This window comes from Onychostruthus taczanowskii, unplaced genomic scaffold, assembly GCF_017590055.1.
Source record: "Onychostruthus taczanowskii isolate IOZ18803 unplaced genomic scaffold, ASM1759005v1 scaffold14, whole genome shotgun sequence".
Taxonomy (NCBI): domain Eukaryota; kingdom Metazoa; phylum Chordata; class Aves; order Passeriformes; family Passeridae; genus Onychostruthus; species Onychostruthus taczanowskii.
Genome location: NW_024498573.1, coordinates 15407625 through 15425658, shown reverse-complemented (window position 1 = coordinate 15425658; position 18034 = coordinate 15407625). Strand labels below are relative to the sequence as shown.

At 47.8% G+C, this 18034-nt stretch overlaps 1 protein-coding gene across 1 annotated transcript in view; it reads left to right on the top strand.

The window, feature by feature from the left end:
• NRG2 (neuregulin 2) overlaps window positions 1-17586 on the top strand; it is a 153402-nt gene extending 135816 nt beyond the window's left edge. Inside the window, exons 6-11 of the mRNA XM_041397768.1 lie at window positions 5879-5902; window positions 10298-10400; window positions 11300-11423; window positions 12685-12812; window positions 15256-15480; window positions 16886-17586. Coding sequence (XP_041253702.1) covers window positions 5879-5902; window positions 10298-10400; window positions 11300-11423; window positions 12685-12812; window positions 15256-15480; window positions 16886-17543 — 1262 coding nt within the window. The 3' untranslated portion in view covers window positions 17544-17586. The remainder of the gene's footprint in view (window positions 1-5878; window positions 5903-10297; window positions 10401-11299; window positions 11424-12684; window positions 12813-15255; window positions 15481-16885) is intronic.
• Window positions 17587-18034: the final 448 nt, after the last annotated feature.

Here is an 18034-nt window from a genome sequence, read left to right as displayed (position 1 = left end):
GGACCCTGCGAATGCTTACCTTCTACTTTGATCAATAATTAGGGCGCAGCAGAAGTTGCTGATTTTCCATAATTCATTCAATGCTTCATCCCATATGGGTTCTGACAGGTCAAAAGCTGAAACAGATTAAATGAGGTTCAGGCATTTCCACTGGAAATAAAATAACTCTGTCCTGATTCATGTTTTGAGAACACTGCCAGCATTTGACAGATACTTAAATAAGGACACCTATATTGGTGTTGTTTTAAATGTATTTGGGGTATTTCAGGTTTTCAGGCCTAGATTGGATCCTCCTGATTCTTTAATATGAATATTAAATATGACAATGACTTTTATTAGGTATCTCCCAGGGCTGAGTGAGAGTCTCTGCACAGTGAGCTAAATTGAAGGTGCTGTTCTGAAAAGATATGGCAGATACTTTGCTGAATTTGGGCCACAGATGGAGATGGTGCAGCATCCCAGCATCCTGCCAGATGTTGTGTGTCCTCCTTTTGGGAGCAGCTCCCGACCTCTCTGGTTTAAACCCTTATTCACATTTTGCTCAGGTAAAACTCCCCACATTCTCCAGGAGCTCAGGCTGTCTTTGTCTCTTTGGCAGGTAACTCTGGAGGTTTGTTTTTCTCTGATTGCCCAAAACACCTGCTAGACCACATTAAGATGAAAATTAGGTGTATTTAGATAGCTTTTCTCACGTGTGATATTTATGTTGCTGTTCCAACCACATGAGCAGGTGCCTACTGCCAGCCCTTCTGATATATACACCACTGCTTGAAAATGAAGAGAAAATTTTAAGATTGGTTGGGTTTTGGTTTTTTTTTTTTCCATGTCAGGCTCACACTGTTGCTATTTTCTACCAGATTGGTGCACAGAATCTCACTAGGAATTGTATTAGTGGGGTAGCTCAGAGAACCCCAGTCTGTCATGACTCTGTCCACACATAAGGCTGAGGGATCAAGGTTAGGATATAATTTTGTTTAGGCTTTAAGTAACCTGTAAGAAGAAAACCTTATAGGGGGACATTAAAGCGACACTTAAATCAGTTGAAATTTAAACTGCAGAGAATTAATGGCAGTGAGCAGAGGGGACAGTGATTGTGTGCAGTTGCTGTATGAAACTGAGGAATGCCCTGGCAGATGAGAACAGAGGGAGTTATTTCCATGGCTGATGAGTCATTAAATCCTCTTGCTAAAACGTTTTTCACATCAAGGTCCCCATGGCTCCATATCTCCGAAGACCAACTCGTGGGAGCAGCTGCCAGGTGGCTCCTCTGGCACAGGTACCTGCAGAGCCACAGACCACAGGGTCCTGTCCCTGCTTTGGTGAGAATGGAACACCTCAGGCTCTTGCTCCACAGCCAGAATGAATCCACAGCAGTGGCATCCATGGGCCATTTAGCCTCTGCAGCCACATTTTCCTCTCTGCTGGTGCACCTGGGTGGAGAGTACAGCCACATCCAGAAGGGTCAGGAATTCTCTCTGGGAGCTTCTCCTGGCTGCTGGAGGCTCCCCCAGTGTAGAGCTGCCTCCTGGCTCCAGCTCCACGGGCACAGCTCGGGCTTGCAGCTTTCCCAGAAGACAGAACCTTGTCCGAAGTCATCCTTCCTTCTCAGAAACCCTTTTTTCCAAAGTTGTGCTGACACCTGTGTTTCATAGCTGCCTGTTCTACAGCAGATCAAGATCTATCTCTATCTTTCTCTTCTACAAGCAACTTTTCAGGTCTTTGTTAGATCCTTCTGGAGGTTTAGCAATAACTTGCCAGGCTTTGGGTTGGCTGGTGGTAAAGGTTTTGTAAAACATGATGGCAGCTATTTCAGTCCTGGTGCAGCTGAGATTCTGAAAGTTAAATGTGGTCAGCAGGAACATTTATGTTTCCTAAGTCTGCACATTTGGATTCTTTCCACTTGTGATTTATGGAACAATTTAGAAACTTGGGATAAAGTTTTATATTTATGCTTCCCTCTTGCTTGTGGAAACTGAAACTTCATCTTTGCTGTTTATTCATCTCCACAAATAATCATCACCAATCTGGAGGACAAATGTCATACCATTTATCTTGGTTAGTGAAACATTTTCATTTCCTACTTTGTGATCCAATTAAAATCGCAGGCTGTTGCCTGCCTGTAAACACCCTCAAACAGAGCTGACATTCACATGCAATGTCATCCAGCATATTCTCCATCTTGACCCCATATTTAATTCTTGGTTTCTTTACAAATTGAATTCTAATTCTCAGTTGGAGCCCTCCTACTGGTCTGCTTGGAAACACAGAGCAGGATTTTCAGGTATCCCTTGGAAGAGCAGCTTTTTCTTCAGCCTGTCCCACCTGAGCTGTCTCCAGTGCTGCTGGCCCAGCCATCGTGGGGCAGAGTGGCTTCACTGGGTGACAGGCTTCTTGTTTTTCTGGAGGATGGTCCCTCTCCCCCAGCACTCACCAGGCTGTGCCGGGGGCACCACCCTGGCAGGTAGGAGTGACCCTTGTGGCTGGCCTCTGGAAGCTGGCTCCTCGTGCTCAGGTGAGGTGTCCTCGTGAGCAGAGGGACAAATGTACCACTTCAAGCTCTTCTGGGAAGGTCTGGGTCTGAATTTTAGCTTCTCTGTTCACCTCAGTTATTCAGTAGTGACTTCCCACCTGCTGGGACTGCAATATAAACATGATAAGTGAAAGATTACTTCTTTATTTGACCTAAATTTCTGCTTCCTCCTCCACCTCTCACTCATCTGACCCCCAAACCAATATTTAGCAGCATTTTAAATTCTACAGACATTCTGCAGCTTCCATTCAGTGACAGGATAACTGCTGACCCCTGAATTACAAGGTGATGGCTGTGCTTTGGTATGGCTGGGAAATTACAGGGTGTTTGTGGCTTAGCATGGCAGGGTGATTCCTCTCCCCAGGACACAGCACAGGTTACCCTTGGGATCTCCTGAAATTAATTGCATGCTCATCCACAGCAGATTTTGAGCGCTCTGTTGCTATGTGTTTGGACTCTTGATGCTGACCAAATTTGTTTTATTGCTGCAGTACTGGAGAAGGTGAATGGCTGTGGAGCTTGTGGAACATTTACAGACTTCCTGTTCCTGGAGATCCCACGTGTCACCCAGCTCTTAACACAGGCACAGTGTCCTCTGTCCCCATCGTGCCCCCTGTCTTGCATTGCCCTGGGGAAAACCTGAATCTGAGACCTGCAAGTGCTGCTCTCGTCGGCACAATTGATTAGCAACAAAATTATCATCAATTTATTATCTTGCTAGTCCTCAGATGTCAGCTCTCCACTTTGTTTCCTGCCTTGGAGCATGCTGTGTCCCAGAGAGCATATTTTGAGGGAATAATGTGCAGTAACTAAACGTCTTGTCAATGTTCTTGGGCAATCTGAAGACCAAGTGAGCACAACCACAGTTTTCATAGCTGCTTGCTAAGGCTTTTATCCTTTTTAATCATCCTATAAATCTACAATTCAGTGAGAATCATCTTGCTTGAGGTGTTACTCCTACAGGAATACCTTACATTAAATGTTTTTGTCTGTTCCTCTTTTCAAATAACTACAATACATCATAGTCACAAAGTCACTGCAGGTGAAGCAAATGCAGGACTTTGTCTTTTGTCTGATGCTGAGAAAAAACATTTTCAGAAAGATTCAGGAGGCACATTTGGAATGAGATTTTCCAAAAAAACCCCTCATGTCCCCAGTTCAGGGAGCCTGGGGGGTGCCACAGCAGCTCAGGGTGCTCAGCTTGCCCTGACCAGGGAGGATGTGTGCAGTGCAGAGAGGATGATGATGATGATGGTTATGAGAAAAATGCTTTCCCCATTTCCTCAGCCTACAGCTGCCATCTCAGGGCTGTCTCACCCCAATGAATTTGAGTTGGATAAATTGCTTCCAATGGAACTTGTTCTCTTAAAGCTGGAGAGGACAACAAGAAATATGGAGAGATTTAGATGGCTTGGAGTGACAGAACAAGGGGGAATGGCTTCAAACTGACAGAGAGCAGGTTTAGATTGGACATTAACAACTAGTTCATCCCTGTGATGGTAATGAGACACTGGCACAGGTTTCCCAGCCAGCTGGCTGTCTCTGCTCCCTGAGCCTGGGGAGCCAAAAGAAACAGCAGCTCTGACGTGAGAGGGGCAGAGAGAAGGCCCAAGCTCCTCTTGCCCACAACCTCTGTTCTCACAGGCATTTCTGAGTTTGCAAAAATCATGAAAATGTTTTGAATTGCATCCATTTGTAGCTGCAGATGTTGCAGAAAATCCTGCAACAGGGAGGAATGTGTGTGTGCAGATGGAGCAACAGCTAAGATTTATGGATGAAACTTGAGGTATCTCTACATGCCAGTGTCAGGGGAAACAGCTGTGTGCAATGGTAAGAAGACTTAGGAATAGGTCAGGGCTGGATGTGATAACCAGGTGGTTTAGGATGAATATATTCTGTCCAGGTCTTTGCTGCCCACCACATTATGTCCATGTCACTGCCACAAAATGTACAAAAGTACAAAATGACTGTGAAATGCTCTGTGGAGTATGCTGTTCCTTTTACACAAATGTGAGATGTGAAGCAGAGAGCAGCCAGGTTTTGTGGCCTTTAAATTATACAAAATCTTAAAGAACCCCAACCTCCCCCTACAAAAGCCCCCCCAAACATCAGCATTGGTTTGAAGAGAAGAACCTGCTTTAGAACACGTGTTTACATGTTCTGTAACAATTAGTGCTAATCTCCCCTCCCCCCACGCCTAAATTTTGAACAGCACTGCAAAAGAAAGCCAATATTTCTGTGCAGCAAAAAGCAGTTCCTATGGAAAATATAGTAAATAAATCTGGACATCTCCAAGCTGCAAACAATCTTGTGTGTATGGTGATTGGGAGCAGCAGAGCTCACTTTGGTGTATGGTGGTAAGTATGGAGAACTTTCATGTTTATGTAAGAAAAGCTGGCTTTAGGTGATGTCTGTACCAGGAAAATGACTAAAAGTCAGGATACCTGTTTTGCACTCTCGATTCATTGGCTAGCTCCTGTGCTTAGCACTGTCTCTGCAAGATGAGCTGCAATCTTACTTGTGCTGAATATGAATCTGAAAGCACATGCCCCGATTTGGGCTTTTTGCAGCACACTAAAACCACGCAGAGCCAGGGCAGGAGTGCAGTCTGGCTTGAGGGGAGCTTTCTGTGCCATTTGCACTTTGGGATCCATTGCCTCGCCCGGGCACCTCGTCCCTCGCAGCATCCGTGGCTCAGGCTGCCCAGGGCAGGGCTGGCAGGGCAGGGGCAGCTTGTGCTGCCAGGGCTGCTGTGCCCGGGCTGGGGCTGGGGCTGTGGGCAGCAGCACGGTGCTGGCCAGCCCCCGGCCCAGCAGGAGCCCTCCCAGCCCTGTGCCCAGCTCCCCTCCGGAGCACAGCCCCGGGCACACCGGGGCGTGGAGACCAGCCAGGGCAGATTTGCCCTGTGGAAAGGGGATGAATGGTTTTTACCAGGCTCATGCAGTCTCTATGTGTTTTGACCTGTCAGGAGTTGTTTCAGAACAAGTGTACCTTTCCTATTTTTTTTTCTTTCTTTTTTTTTTTTTTTTTTTTCCCCTGCCTAAACAGTGAATTCCATATCAGGTACTAACAAACATGGCTCATCTCAAAAGAATTCATAATTAACTGAAAGAATTCATAATTAACTTCCACTGCAATTTGTTTGGGTCTTTCTTTGCATAACATGTGAGTTGTGGTGGGGGTTTGAAATGCTCTGAAGCATACAGTGTCTCTGTGTGAGTGCTGCTGAGCCTACCAAAAGCTAACCTGCTGTAACTGCACAGTGTGTGTGTTTGTATTTTAGAGTTCTCTGACAGACCTGTTTTTCTTTTTCTCTTTCTCTTCCTTGTCTTCTTTCTGCATTGGCAGAGCATCTTGGATTTGAATTAAAGGGTATGGAACAACCATTCATTTATTAATCAGAAGCCATTAAGAGCTTCCAACATTATATTTATGGCTTTAATGGGATGATTAAAAAATCAGCTGTTCTGTTCTCTTCCCTGGCACCAAGATAGATGTTTGGATTGAAAAAAAAAAAACAAAAAAACCGAACAAAACAACAACCAAAACCAAAACAAAGCAAATCACAAATTCTAAATGCAAACCTATAAAAATGCAGGTGTATTTTTAGCAGCACTTTTTTCTTTGTTCCAAGCAGCAGCGTGGCGTGTGTGGCATGACTGGGATGTTACAATTGCCATACATCTCCATTCAACATGCTTTTGTGTATTTAACTGAAAACCTGGGGTCTTGTGTCCATCCAAAAGGTTGCCAACAGGCACTGCTTGGGGACAGGCAGGCATTCCAGGGATGGGAAGAGAAGTTCTAGAAATATCAGGGCTGTTACAGAAATTGCCATGCCAGGCACACTAACCTCCACCAGATCCTGCAAAGGGTCAGGATGAGCTTTGCCATTCCTCCTCCCAGAATTTGGCAGCTTGTTTTGGTTCTTGAGCAGGATGAAACTGAGCCAGGAAAGATGGCATGAGACCAGTTAGTCTAGAAAAGTATCCCAGGGAAGTCAGTAGTTGCCCATGAGAGTGGAAGGTGTAATGCTGAGCACCCCAGTGGCAAGCTTGGGAAAACACTGCAGTAAGTTAAATGCTTTTAAAAATATCCCCTTTGGGCATTTACCTGCTCCTGCCCAGTTACTCATAATCATATTATTTTCTTTCCATTCTCCTCAGTCTGGTTTTAGATATATATCAAGTTATCCCTTGAATAAGCAGTTGGAAAATCACATCCTTGAGGCAGCTTTTCCCTGGAGCGTGCAAGCCAAGAGCAGGGAGGGCTGGTCAGCAGGGAGCAGAAGGGTTGGGCAGCCTGGGATGGTGGAAGGTGCCCCTGCCTATGGCAGGGGGGCTGGAACAAGATGAGCTTTAAGGTCCCTTCCAACCCAAACCATTCAAGGATTCTGTGATGATTCTATGATTGATTACTTAACCTAAAAGCATCGGCCTGGCAGTGTCAGCCAGAGCAGATCTTCACATGAAGATGCTTCAATTCCCTTTGCTAGAGGTATGAGGACACCAATCTTCCAGTTGTGGATCCTAAATTGCCTTCTGAGGTCCCTGAGGTGGAGGGACATTGACTAACTGAGGCTGGAGAAATGTATCTCCTCTAGTTTTTGCATGCCTGATCCCTCAGGACTGGTAGGCGTTCCCCTGGGGCAGAAAATTGGGAATTTTATAGTCAGGGTGCTTCAGAGAAAGCGGTGCTGCTAATGCTAATACACTTGGACAAACCTTAAAATTGAGGATTTTTGACATCCCTTTTTTGTTGACCTTTTGTCCTGTTCCTCATCCATTCTCAATGTCATCACAGAAGCACACGCATCCTGTCTGCAGCCGTCTCTCCCCCGTCATTCGTCTGTCACTGTCATGCCTTGTTGTGACACCATGGTTGCCCTGTGGCTCTGTTGGCATTGTGTGGCACCACGTGGTTTGTTCTTAGTGTTTGCTGCTGTACAAGTGATGATGCTGCTGATGAAAATGTGTTTGTAGAGCACAGAGACACAAATGGACCTGCTCTGGGATCTTACCTGCTCAAATACAAAGCTGCAGCTTGCACTCTCTCGCTTCCTTTCTATTATTGTTGAGATGGTTTTGCCCCAAGTGATTAGGGGAAATGCTCCTTCAATTTGTCCTCTCCCAGGGTTTCTGATTAAAAATGGAGGATTTTCTTTCAATTTTGCCTGTGTGCTATTTGAAAAGTGCCTTAAAATTGGAGGATTAGGTTCTGCAAATGAGCCATTCAAAAAATTAATAACATACAAAGCTTTGCTCAGCCTCATCTGAGGTGTTGCTTGGGCCACTCCCCCCTTCTGTTGAAGAGGGAAAAATGTCTCAGTACCAGTGTCTCTGGTCACACAACGTGAAAATACTGTTATTGAGCACCAGCTTTAATGCGATGTTGGGAGCCAAGCTAGATTACTATCAGCAGATCATTCAATTTTTAGTTTGCAGCAGTGATGCACAGCCTCACACTTCACTGCTTTGTGTAGCAGAGCTGTCAGCTCAAGACAGAGAGGCCAAATCTGCATTTCTGATTAACTGAAACATTCCCCTGCAATTCAGGTGAAGGTTCAGGACGCACCAGAGTCAGGGTCCCATACTGACATCACCACCAGAACAAAGGCTGGGATTTGAGCCTTGGCCAAAGAGTTTTGTCCTTTTATAGGTAAAAAAAAAACCCCAGCCAAATAAAAAAACAAAAACCCCCCAAACAAACAAACAAACAAAAAAGCAAACACCCCACCCCATAGTTTTAATGTCTTTGCTCTTTCTTCCTGCTCCATGATTCAAAGGGAATTATTTCTGCTTAGGGAAAAAAAGTCTTTGTAGCAAATAGCATTGCTATTGAAGGATTTTTGCTGAAATCTGACCTCCCTCCCAGCCTTTTTTTTTTTTTTTTTTTTTTGGTTAAAGTAGTTTCTGCTGAGAAGTAGCAAAATTCTTGCCCAGTGCTATCCATAACCAGGATGTGATCCCAGCTGGTTTTCCTAATTTGTATAAAATCTCTGAAACTCCTGTCTGAAGGAGAGAGCTGTACAACTGTAATCTAGCTCCCAAAGATGTGTGAGAGCAAGAAATCATGTCTGCCATGGTTGCTGATGCCTGGAATAAGGCGCCCATACCAACGAAACATGTCATTGAAGGAGGAGTTTCACCCCAGAGTGGGCTCTTCCCCCATTCCAGCTCCACCTGGTTCCTTGGAAGGGAAAAAAACCCACAAGAAGGCTTTGTTTATTATATTTTGCATCATCATTCCAGGGTTGTCTTTCTTGCCAGTCCTTGTTTACTAAACCTTTCTGCATTCCCATTTTGAGAGTTAGAAAGAGGTAGCCATTTTTCCTAGCACCATTTTTTTTTTCTCCAAAACTGCTTTTTTCAACCTAGAATGGCAAGCTGAAATTGTTTTAAATATCCAGTTGTCTGGAATGTTTCATTGCTTCCCACTCACTTTTTTTTTTTTTTTTTTTTAATTCAGTCTGCTCCCAGGGGTTTCTGGGACCAGACCTGTTTCTCTTCTGGTTTTGTATTTGAGTGTTTGGTGGCACAGGGAGTACCACATGGTCTGTTAAAGGTATTTTCAGTGGTGTGGGGAAGCACACTGAGCACATCAACCATGGCATGACTTTTATTGCCTAATCTAGATGGGGAAAAAAAAATCAATTAATATTAAAGAAGGCACAAACCCCAAAAGCTTTAACACAGTGTGGGGGCATGAGGACTTTGTTCATAGCTGCTGAGCTGAAACCCTCATGGCAGCTCTGTGCTGAATCCTTCTCTCAGTCATCCAGCTGGAGAACCCAGATTTCCTCTGCTGCTCTCAGCAGGGGTTGCTGGATGTCACATCTGCTCTGGTGTGGCCCAAGAGGAAAAGGTGTCCTTGCCACGGTGTTGCTGCCGAGGAGCAGTGCAAACAGGGTCCGAGCATTTCCTGGGATCTTTGGTGGATGGGAATGAATCACCTCCCTTCCAGCCTGCTCTGGGTTTTGGTGCAAGTGACTGGCTCTTCTGGTTTGACAGGCAGCCTGTGACACTTGGTGGTATTTGAGAGGCAGCAGCAAGCTGCTTACATTTTGTGTGTGCCTCTGAGCTTCCTGATGCAATGGTATGAATCGCCTCCTAGGGTTTCATTAAAAATCCATGATTGGTTCCTGTATTTTAATCACTCCACTCCCTTTTCTTTGCCTGACACGCTATCACTTTTCCATCCTCATGCTGCTTTTTGACTGTTCCAGGATGTCCCTTTCAGCACCTACATGCTTTGGGACCTGTTGCTTGTGGTGCTCTCACACCACCCGGCTCCAGGGCATGCAGCTGCTGGAGGCATCCTGAGCCGGGCAGAGCAGAGCCTGGGTCAGGGATCTCAGGGCGTGTGTGCTCCCGGGGAGTGGGGCGTGCTCCAGGGCTCCCGTGCTAGCTGATCAAGGCACCAGAAAGGGGAGATCTGCTGCAAGGGAGAGGAGAGTCGTGGGGCTTTGTGAGATTAGTCACTGTGGGAAAGGAAGGGAAGGTGAGGAGTGTGAGGGCAGGAGGGGTGAGCTACCGAGCGAGAGAGGGCAAAGGGGCAGGGAGACAAAAAGAGGCTTTTGAGGTGTGAGGAAGGTTGGGCAGCTGGGCTCAGGTTTGGGGCAGCCATTAGGCAGGCAGTGGACTGGTAGGAGGTCTGCCCGAGCCCTGTCCTCCGTGTCACCCCCATGAAGTGCTGGTTCCCGTGCAGCCAGAAGCAGCCCAGGTGCTGGAGCCCATCAGTAACTGGTTCCTTTCTCTCCATTTGCAGAAGCAGAGGAGCTCTACCAGAAGAGGGTTTTAACCATCACGGGAATCTGTGTTGCCTTGCTTGTGGTGGGCATCGTCTGTGTGGTAGCTTACTGTAAAACCAAGTGAGTATGGGGGGCTCACAGGCAAGAACTGGCTACAGGTTAGTGAGTGGCAGTGTTCATGTTCCACACTTCCATGCTTTTCACCCACATGCTAATTTTAGGTGATGATGTGCTGTGGTACTCCCAGGAAGGTCTCATGCAGGAGTCCAGGGAAGCTGTCTACCAGACTGTGTCTGAACAGGATGTTTTCCTGGCACCATTTGCTTGTCCCCTGGAACATCATTTTGCCCAGCCAGGTGATGCTGTGTTACAGGGAAAAGCTAGTCCCCCAAGCCAGCAGCTCAGCTTCTGCCAGCAGAAGCACACTGTGCTGTTGTGCAGGGGCTGTGGGCTTAGCCATGCACATTGCAGGGACTTCCAGAGCGATCCGAATGGAACAGGAGTCCTGGGAACCTTTTTTATGGTCTGCCTTCCCTGCCTGGACAGCACTTTTCTCCCCACTCAGCCTGCACCTCCGTTCACAGTGCCCCTGAAGCTCAGTGGGTCTTGTGGAGCAGATGTCTCACCTTGGGCATGGGCAGGCTTTGTCACTTTGTCCTTCAAGCAGGACGGGTCAAGTGCTTTGTCGCCAAGGGCAAGTCAGGACTCGCTTCCTTTTTTCCTTCTCCCCACTTTTCTTCTCCACTGCCAGCCAGCTCTGCTACATTGTGCTGGGCCTTGCCTTGGAAAGGGGACCCTGGACCCAGCTTCACAAATTATCCATGAGAAAAAAAGTTGACCTTTTGTTTGGAAAAGCAGTAGGAGGTGTTAAGTATTGAATGCCTTGTTTCATGTTGTTTGTAACTTTCTGCAAATACCATTGGAACATTCACGGGTTGAATACTTGCCTTCTCTTTCATCTCTGGGGGTACAGAGCCCCATGAGAGAAGTGTTCCTATAGATTTTTTTCTATTCTAAAGGAAACAAAGAAAACAAATGCATAACCACTTGCGGCAGAACATGTGTCCTGCTCATCAAAACCGGAGCCTTGCGAACGGGCCAAGCCATCCACGTTTGGATCCTGAGGAAATCCAAATGGCTGATGTAAGACCCTTTGCCTCCATCTCCCTGCATGCTCCTGAGGGGCTGTTTTCCACCAGGGGTTTGACGTAGATGTGTATCCTTACACACCTGTGAGCTTGTGTGTGAGGAGCAAAGCGCAAACAAACTTGAGAAAAAAGAAAGATTCTGCATAAAAACATGTCCAAAACCAACATCTGAAGGGGAATGTGATTTTGCTTTGAAGTACAGGATGAGATTCAGGAATTTGGGATAGGTTTGTTTTGATTAATCAAGCATGACCCTGATTTCCACTAGGAGAGATGTTCCCAATGTTTCCTGTTTATTACGCTATCCTGTCAAGTCCCACTTAGTGGGATGACAAATGGGATCAGCACGGCAGTGACCGGAGCCGCTGTGGTGAAACACATCATGGTGATGTGGTCAGCTGTCCACCAGCCCACCTGCCCATGCCAGGGGTTCTGTGCTGGTGGATGCCACTGTCACACCAGTGAGAACAATCTAAGTCTCTCTAGGGCAGGATCCAGAGGGCAGTTCAGTCACTCTTGTGACTTCAGTTGTATGGAATTCCCATCAAACCCCATGAGCTCAAGGGCCATCAATGCGCTGAAGTGCCTTGATTGACCAAGGCCTTGAAAGGGGTCAGAAAAAGGGAAGGGGGAGGCAAAGCTGAACAAGAAGTAGTTAGAAATTAATCCAATGAATCAGCTGCAAGCTCTGTTGGGTCAGCCTTACAGTATTAAAATTTAGCTAGATTGGATCCCAACCATGAAGGAAGAGGAAAGGAAATTCTAGGAACCACAGCCCCTGGCCCCATAGTACTGACTCTCTGAGAGCTCAGTGTCACTGTGAGAAGAAGGGCTGATTGTTAGATGAAGGAATATCTCAGCATAAATATTTGGATCACATCTGGAGTTTCTGTAGGACTCACATCTCTGACAGATTTCACGTTGTTCTCTTGTTGCTGGTACTCGGTCGGGTGTAACCAGCTGTGGGCAGAGATATATCTCTGCTCAGTAGCTACACATGGTACCACAGTCCTCTGGAGAATCCCTTGGCTCTCCAAACCCTTCTGCAATCTCTGTGCCACAGCCCTTTCGCAGTGTTCAAAGTGAAGTGGGAGAGAAAATCTTCCACCCTCCTTGTCCCTTCCTGTGGGGTGCAGAGCATATGGCTTCACTCAGTCCTCACCTGATTTCACCAGAAATAATCAGGCCAGCTAAATTTTTCTTTGGCAGCATTCACAGACTGGTGGCTGATCTGTGTGATTCTTCTTATTTTGCAGTATATTTCTAAGAATGTTTCTGCCACTGAGCACGTGATCCGAAGGGAAACAGAGACAACCTTTTCGGGAAGTCACTCCTGCTCCCCGTCCCATCACTGCTCCACAGCCACTCCAACATCCAGCCAGAGGTGACGTATACCATTTTCTCTGGGACTGTCCTGGCTATTTGCTGTAGGATGCCGTGAGATTCTAAGATTTTCCTTTCACTTCCCTTTCTGTTTTCACTTGATGTTTGGATCTGTAGTGGCATGCAAGCCATGTCTACACTGCAGGACTCTGCAAGCACAGCTGGTTAGTGAGAGGTATGGAAAAGTGTGTTCCTTGACTGCAGGGAGGTGCCAGCAGGATCCTGCAGCACTGACATAGCTGGAAAACAGGAGGAAATGAACCTATGCTTCCATGCTTTGCACAGACCCAAACGGGAGGATGTGTGTAGGAAAGGTTTTGCAGGTTGTATTTGCAGCCACACTGGACATCTGAAATATTTCATTAAGCACACACAGATTATGTGTTTAATATTTACAATGTATTTGCCTTGTGGAAGACAAAGTACACAAAATATCACCAAATGTTTTGATCACTTCCTCAGAGTCAAGGTCTGAATTGGAAGTCACAGGTTTTGACCAGAATCAAAATGCTCCTGTGAAATCTATCAGCCTCCACCTCAGGTGGTGGCTCCTCTTTCACTGGAAGTCATTCTGAAGATTTTTGGAAAACTTGATTTAGCAGGAAAGTACCAACAGTGCTTTGTGACAAAGGATGAGACAATTTTTTTGTTTTCATTTCAAAATAACCACTGGGGGAAGAACACCATGGCTTGGAACCCAAATCTTCTCAAGGTTTCTTAGAACATTTAAATTGCAGATGGACCTCCCTATTTTTATGATGTCCAAAAAAGTCTTTCTTTCAAATGCTCTAAAGAAACTCCTGTGCTGTTTTGAGTTTGGATGTTCCAGTTCCTCCTCTTAGCTCTTGTGCTTCTTCCAGTAGGTGACAGGGGTTTTCCTTGGAGATCACTTGCCTTTGATATGTGAACTGGCTCATGTCCTTCATCAGCTGATGGGGTTGTCTCCATTCATCTGGGAATGCAGGAATTCTTTCAGCTGAGCTCACAGATGGCTCCAGGCAGGTTTCCTTAGGGTCCAGGCATTCCTTAGGGTTGAGCAAGTACTCTCAGTTACAGCGGGCAAGATCAATTTCAGATGTTGAACTTGGATTTTCAGGTGAATTCCTCCCCAGATTCCTCTGGCTATACCTCCAGAGTGGGAGCCAGGAATGACTTGATTGGCTGGGAATGATTCTTTTTTTCCAGGGAAATCCACTCCTCATGAGCTAGTCAATGTATTCTCCAGGTTTTTTTGCATTCATACTTTTCAGCCCATCCCTGGCTAGGTGTGTGCAACCTGAGCCAGGTGCATAGAGGCTCCTGTGCCTGCAGAGCTGCAACTTGCTGGCCTTCCATGCTCACTTAAAAGGCCTGGGCCATCCCTGGGCACCTTCTGAAGACACAAAGGTGTGTCTGGAGGGCAGCATTAGCTCATGACAGCTGTAGGGAGGAACCTGCCTTGGGTAGCCTCTGGTCCTGGCTACCTGCCACCTCATTTTCCTGAGTCAAGTGCAGCAAGCAGGTGCTTCTTGAAGTCATGCCAGAGGCAAACTACTGGCATAATTAGGCTCCATTTTACTCCATCAGTGCCTCTAATGAGGATGCTGTTTGAAGTTATAAATGAGCATGTGCCTGGAGCCATCAATAATTAACAAGTTCTTGGGAAATCTTAATGAGGGCTGCTCTCCTCTGTAAACCCCCACCCAAAATCCTCCACCCACACAGCTCCATCTGGTGCAGTTTGGGCATTCAGAGGGGTTGCTCTCGTGGATCACGTATTTCCGCAATGATGGGGGTCAGCGTGGTGGTCGTGGCACTGGTGGGACCCCAGTGTGCAGGTGGCCCTGTGCATCCCACTGAGTCCTCGTGGGATGTTCTCTTTGCACAAAGACTGGGGCCGGTGGGGCTGCAGCTGCTCAGCACATCATGGTCTTTGTCTAGCACCTTGAAAGTGTTTTCCTGCCAAAATCTTTGGTAGACTTTGCTATGCTAATTTTGAGTGGCTTCTCCTGGCTCCTCTCTGGTAGCAATTCCAAAGGGGCTGTCATTTGGCAGTGCAGGTGGCACATTTGAAGGAACTTGGCTGACTTGCCTTGGCATAGCCAATGTGTTAATCCACACCCAGAACACTTTGCAAGCACAAAGAAGAATTGCCCTGGCCTCCCTCCAAAGGCTGTCCCATCCTGCTCCCAGGCATTTATTCTGTAGTGGGATAAATACCTGCTATTGCACTGATTTACTTCCTTTGTCCACCAATGGCATCTCCAAGAAGGAGCAAAGAATGGCAAATCAAAGGTAGGGCTGGGAATCTGTGCTTCCCTGGCCAGATGTGTCCTAATGAGAGAGACAGAGATGGGGGACAGCAGTGCAGAGGTGCAGAGCTGAGCGTGAGCAGGGCCTGTGTCTTTGGAGAAGAGCGGGGTGGGGGTTCCTTGCTCACTGTCCACATGGGCTTTTCTCCACAGACATGAAAGCCACACCTGGAGCTTGGAGCGAACAGAGAGCCTGACTTCAGATTCCCAGTCTGGGATAATGCTGTCCTCGGTGGGAACCAGTAAATGCAACAGCCCTGCGTGCGTGGAGGCACGGGCTCGCCGCGGGGCCACCTTCTGCATCGAGGACCAGCGGAGGCCCACGACGCAGTACCGCGACTCGGTGGATTCCCTGCGGGACTCGCCCCACAGCGAGAGGTCAGACCCCACTGCTTGGTGCCACCACAGCACACCAGAGGCAAGCCATGCCTCTGTGCCAAGCCCAAAAACTTTTGCCTTTGCCAGCCATAGAGCGGCAGTGCCATGGTAGAATTGGGAAACTCCAGCCCTGCTCCTACCAGAGGAAGCCCGATTCCCCAGGAGGCCGCTCTGGTTGGGCAGCAGCCAGCTCTGCACCCTGGTGGAAATGTAGGTTTGGAGCACAGGGATGATGGGTGTGGAATATGCCTGGCTGCAGTCAGAAACTGTAGAGAAAAACTGGCTGGGAGAACACCCTGGGCAGCTTGTTGGGCTGCCAAGCAGGCTCTGGCTCTCAGGTGCTTGTGGAAAAGGTGTCTGTCTTCAGTGCAGTCCTGGATGGCCAGGTGAGAGGGTGCTACACGTGGGCACAGCCTTGGGACAGGACTCGGTAGGACCCAGCCTTCAAGGAACACAACTACAGAGCTGAGACACCAGCAGCAGCAGCAGCAGTTGTCCTCTTCCCAGTCTGGTTCCTCATGGAGCAGAAGCACATCTCCACCTTTGTTCGAGCCCTTTGCAGGTAGCCATGAGTGACTCTTGGTGGCCACTTGGCTCCTCTTGGGCAATTACCCTCCAAGGCAGTGGAACTTATCCATGGGGCAGAGGAGAAAGGCAGCATCTCCTGCTCTCGTTTCTGTCCCTGGTCCATTCAGGCAGACTGACCCAGCTCGTATGGAGATCTCATACATCACAAAACACATGAGTAAAAAGGCCTGGTTGATTGAGAGAGCCTGGGCTGGTGGATTGGGCAGAGACAGCACTGGCAATATCAAAAAGAAATAAGATTTGCTCCCTAGAAAGAGGTGGTGCTGAAGAAAGGGCTAGAGAGAGGGGCTAGACCAGACCTGAGTGACCGCACTGATGTTTTCATTACAGTAGATGAAAGCGGTAGATGGCTTTTTGAGACAAGATTTTTGCTAAGTCAGAGAAAACAATGCCCAGGGTTTCCCCATCTGCGGCCTGAGCAGGGAGAGGGAATTCCAGGGACCTTCCTCAGAGACAAGCCTGGCACTCCAGAGGGAACAGAAAGCAGCTGTCAGGCAGATGAGAGGCAGTGAAGCCATGACTCAGCCTGCTGGGAGATGCTGCAGGGTTTGCAGCGATGCAGAGTGGGAATTGTGCACCAAGTCCCTCGGGAGAAGCATTTTGGGGGATGCTCAGCACATGCCGCCCATGGAAGCCAGCAGCTCACCCTCCCTTGACACAGCAGTGCAAGGTCTCTCCAGATGATTCCCCAGGAGAACCTCCACGGGCAGGTTCACTGGAGGCCTCGTGGGTCCCTGGGCCAGGTGTTCAGCAAAGCGCGGGCTCAGCTGGTGGTTTTTGGGTTGTTCTGTGTCCAAACAGAGTGTTGCTTTTTCAGGTACGTGTCGGCCCTGACCACACCAGCACGCCTGTCGCCCGTTGACTTCCATTACTCAATGACCACACAGGTGCCCACCTTTGAGATCACGTCCCCCAACTCGGCGCACGCCGTGTCCCTGCCGCCGGCGGCCCCCATCAGCTTCCGCGTGGAGGAGCAGCAGCCCCTCCTGCGGCGGTACCAGCTCCCCTTCCAGGACACGCAGAGGTACGACAGCTACTACCAAAGGAAGACCTACCTAAACGACAGCATGGGGAGCCTGCCCTCCAGCCCCTTCCGCATCACAGAGGACGACGAGTACGAGACGACGCAGGAGTACGTCACAGCGCTAGAGCAGCCAAAGAAAACAGCCAGCAGCAACAGGCGGTGGAAAAAATCCAAACTGAATGGGCACATCCCTCACAGAGCCAGAGCCGTCCGGGACTCCTTCTCCTTGAGCAGCGCCTCTTACAGCGAGTCTGACGAGGAGCTGGTGGCCGAGAGCACCCCGTTCCTAAGCACTCAGAACAATGAGGCGGCGCACACAGAGTCGCCGCCGCTGCACCGGCCGGGCGACAGCCGGACTCACTACTCGTGCCGCGGGCACAGCGCGCACGGCGACGGCGGCCGCGGCAGCCTGGCGCACGTGGCGCCCAAAGCGGACCCCGACCCCCTCTAGGCGCCTCCCGCGCTCCTGCATGGGCGACCCGCATGGAGGAGGCCGAGAGGAGGGAGGCCGAGGGCGAGACAAAACCACACAAACCGCAAAACGAGACAAAACAGAACAAAAAAATAAATATTTTTATTTTATATAAAAGAGGGAAAAACAAAAAATATAACAAATAAAAATGTTTTATTTTCATTTTAGCAAAGTTGTCTTATAATAGCTAACGACAATGACTTTTTTATAGGGAATCTCTATTTATATGTAATGTCTTGATTTACAGCTTCCGAGAAAAAAAAAGTAAAAAAGAAAAAAAAAAAAGAAGAAGAAAAGAAAAGAAAACAAACAATAAAGTTAAAAAAAAGGGGGCCAATTTTTGACTACTTAAAAATAGAAAACAAAACTATCGTGGTGCCTTTTGCTGTATGCTAGTGCTGGGATTCATGCCGAGGATTCTGTTTCAGTAGCATTTTTAAGGTCATAGATTTTTGTTTGGGAGACAACCT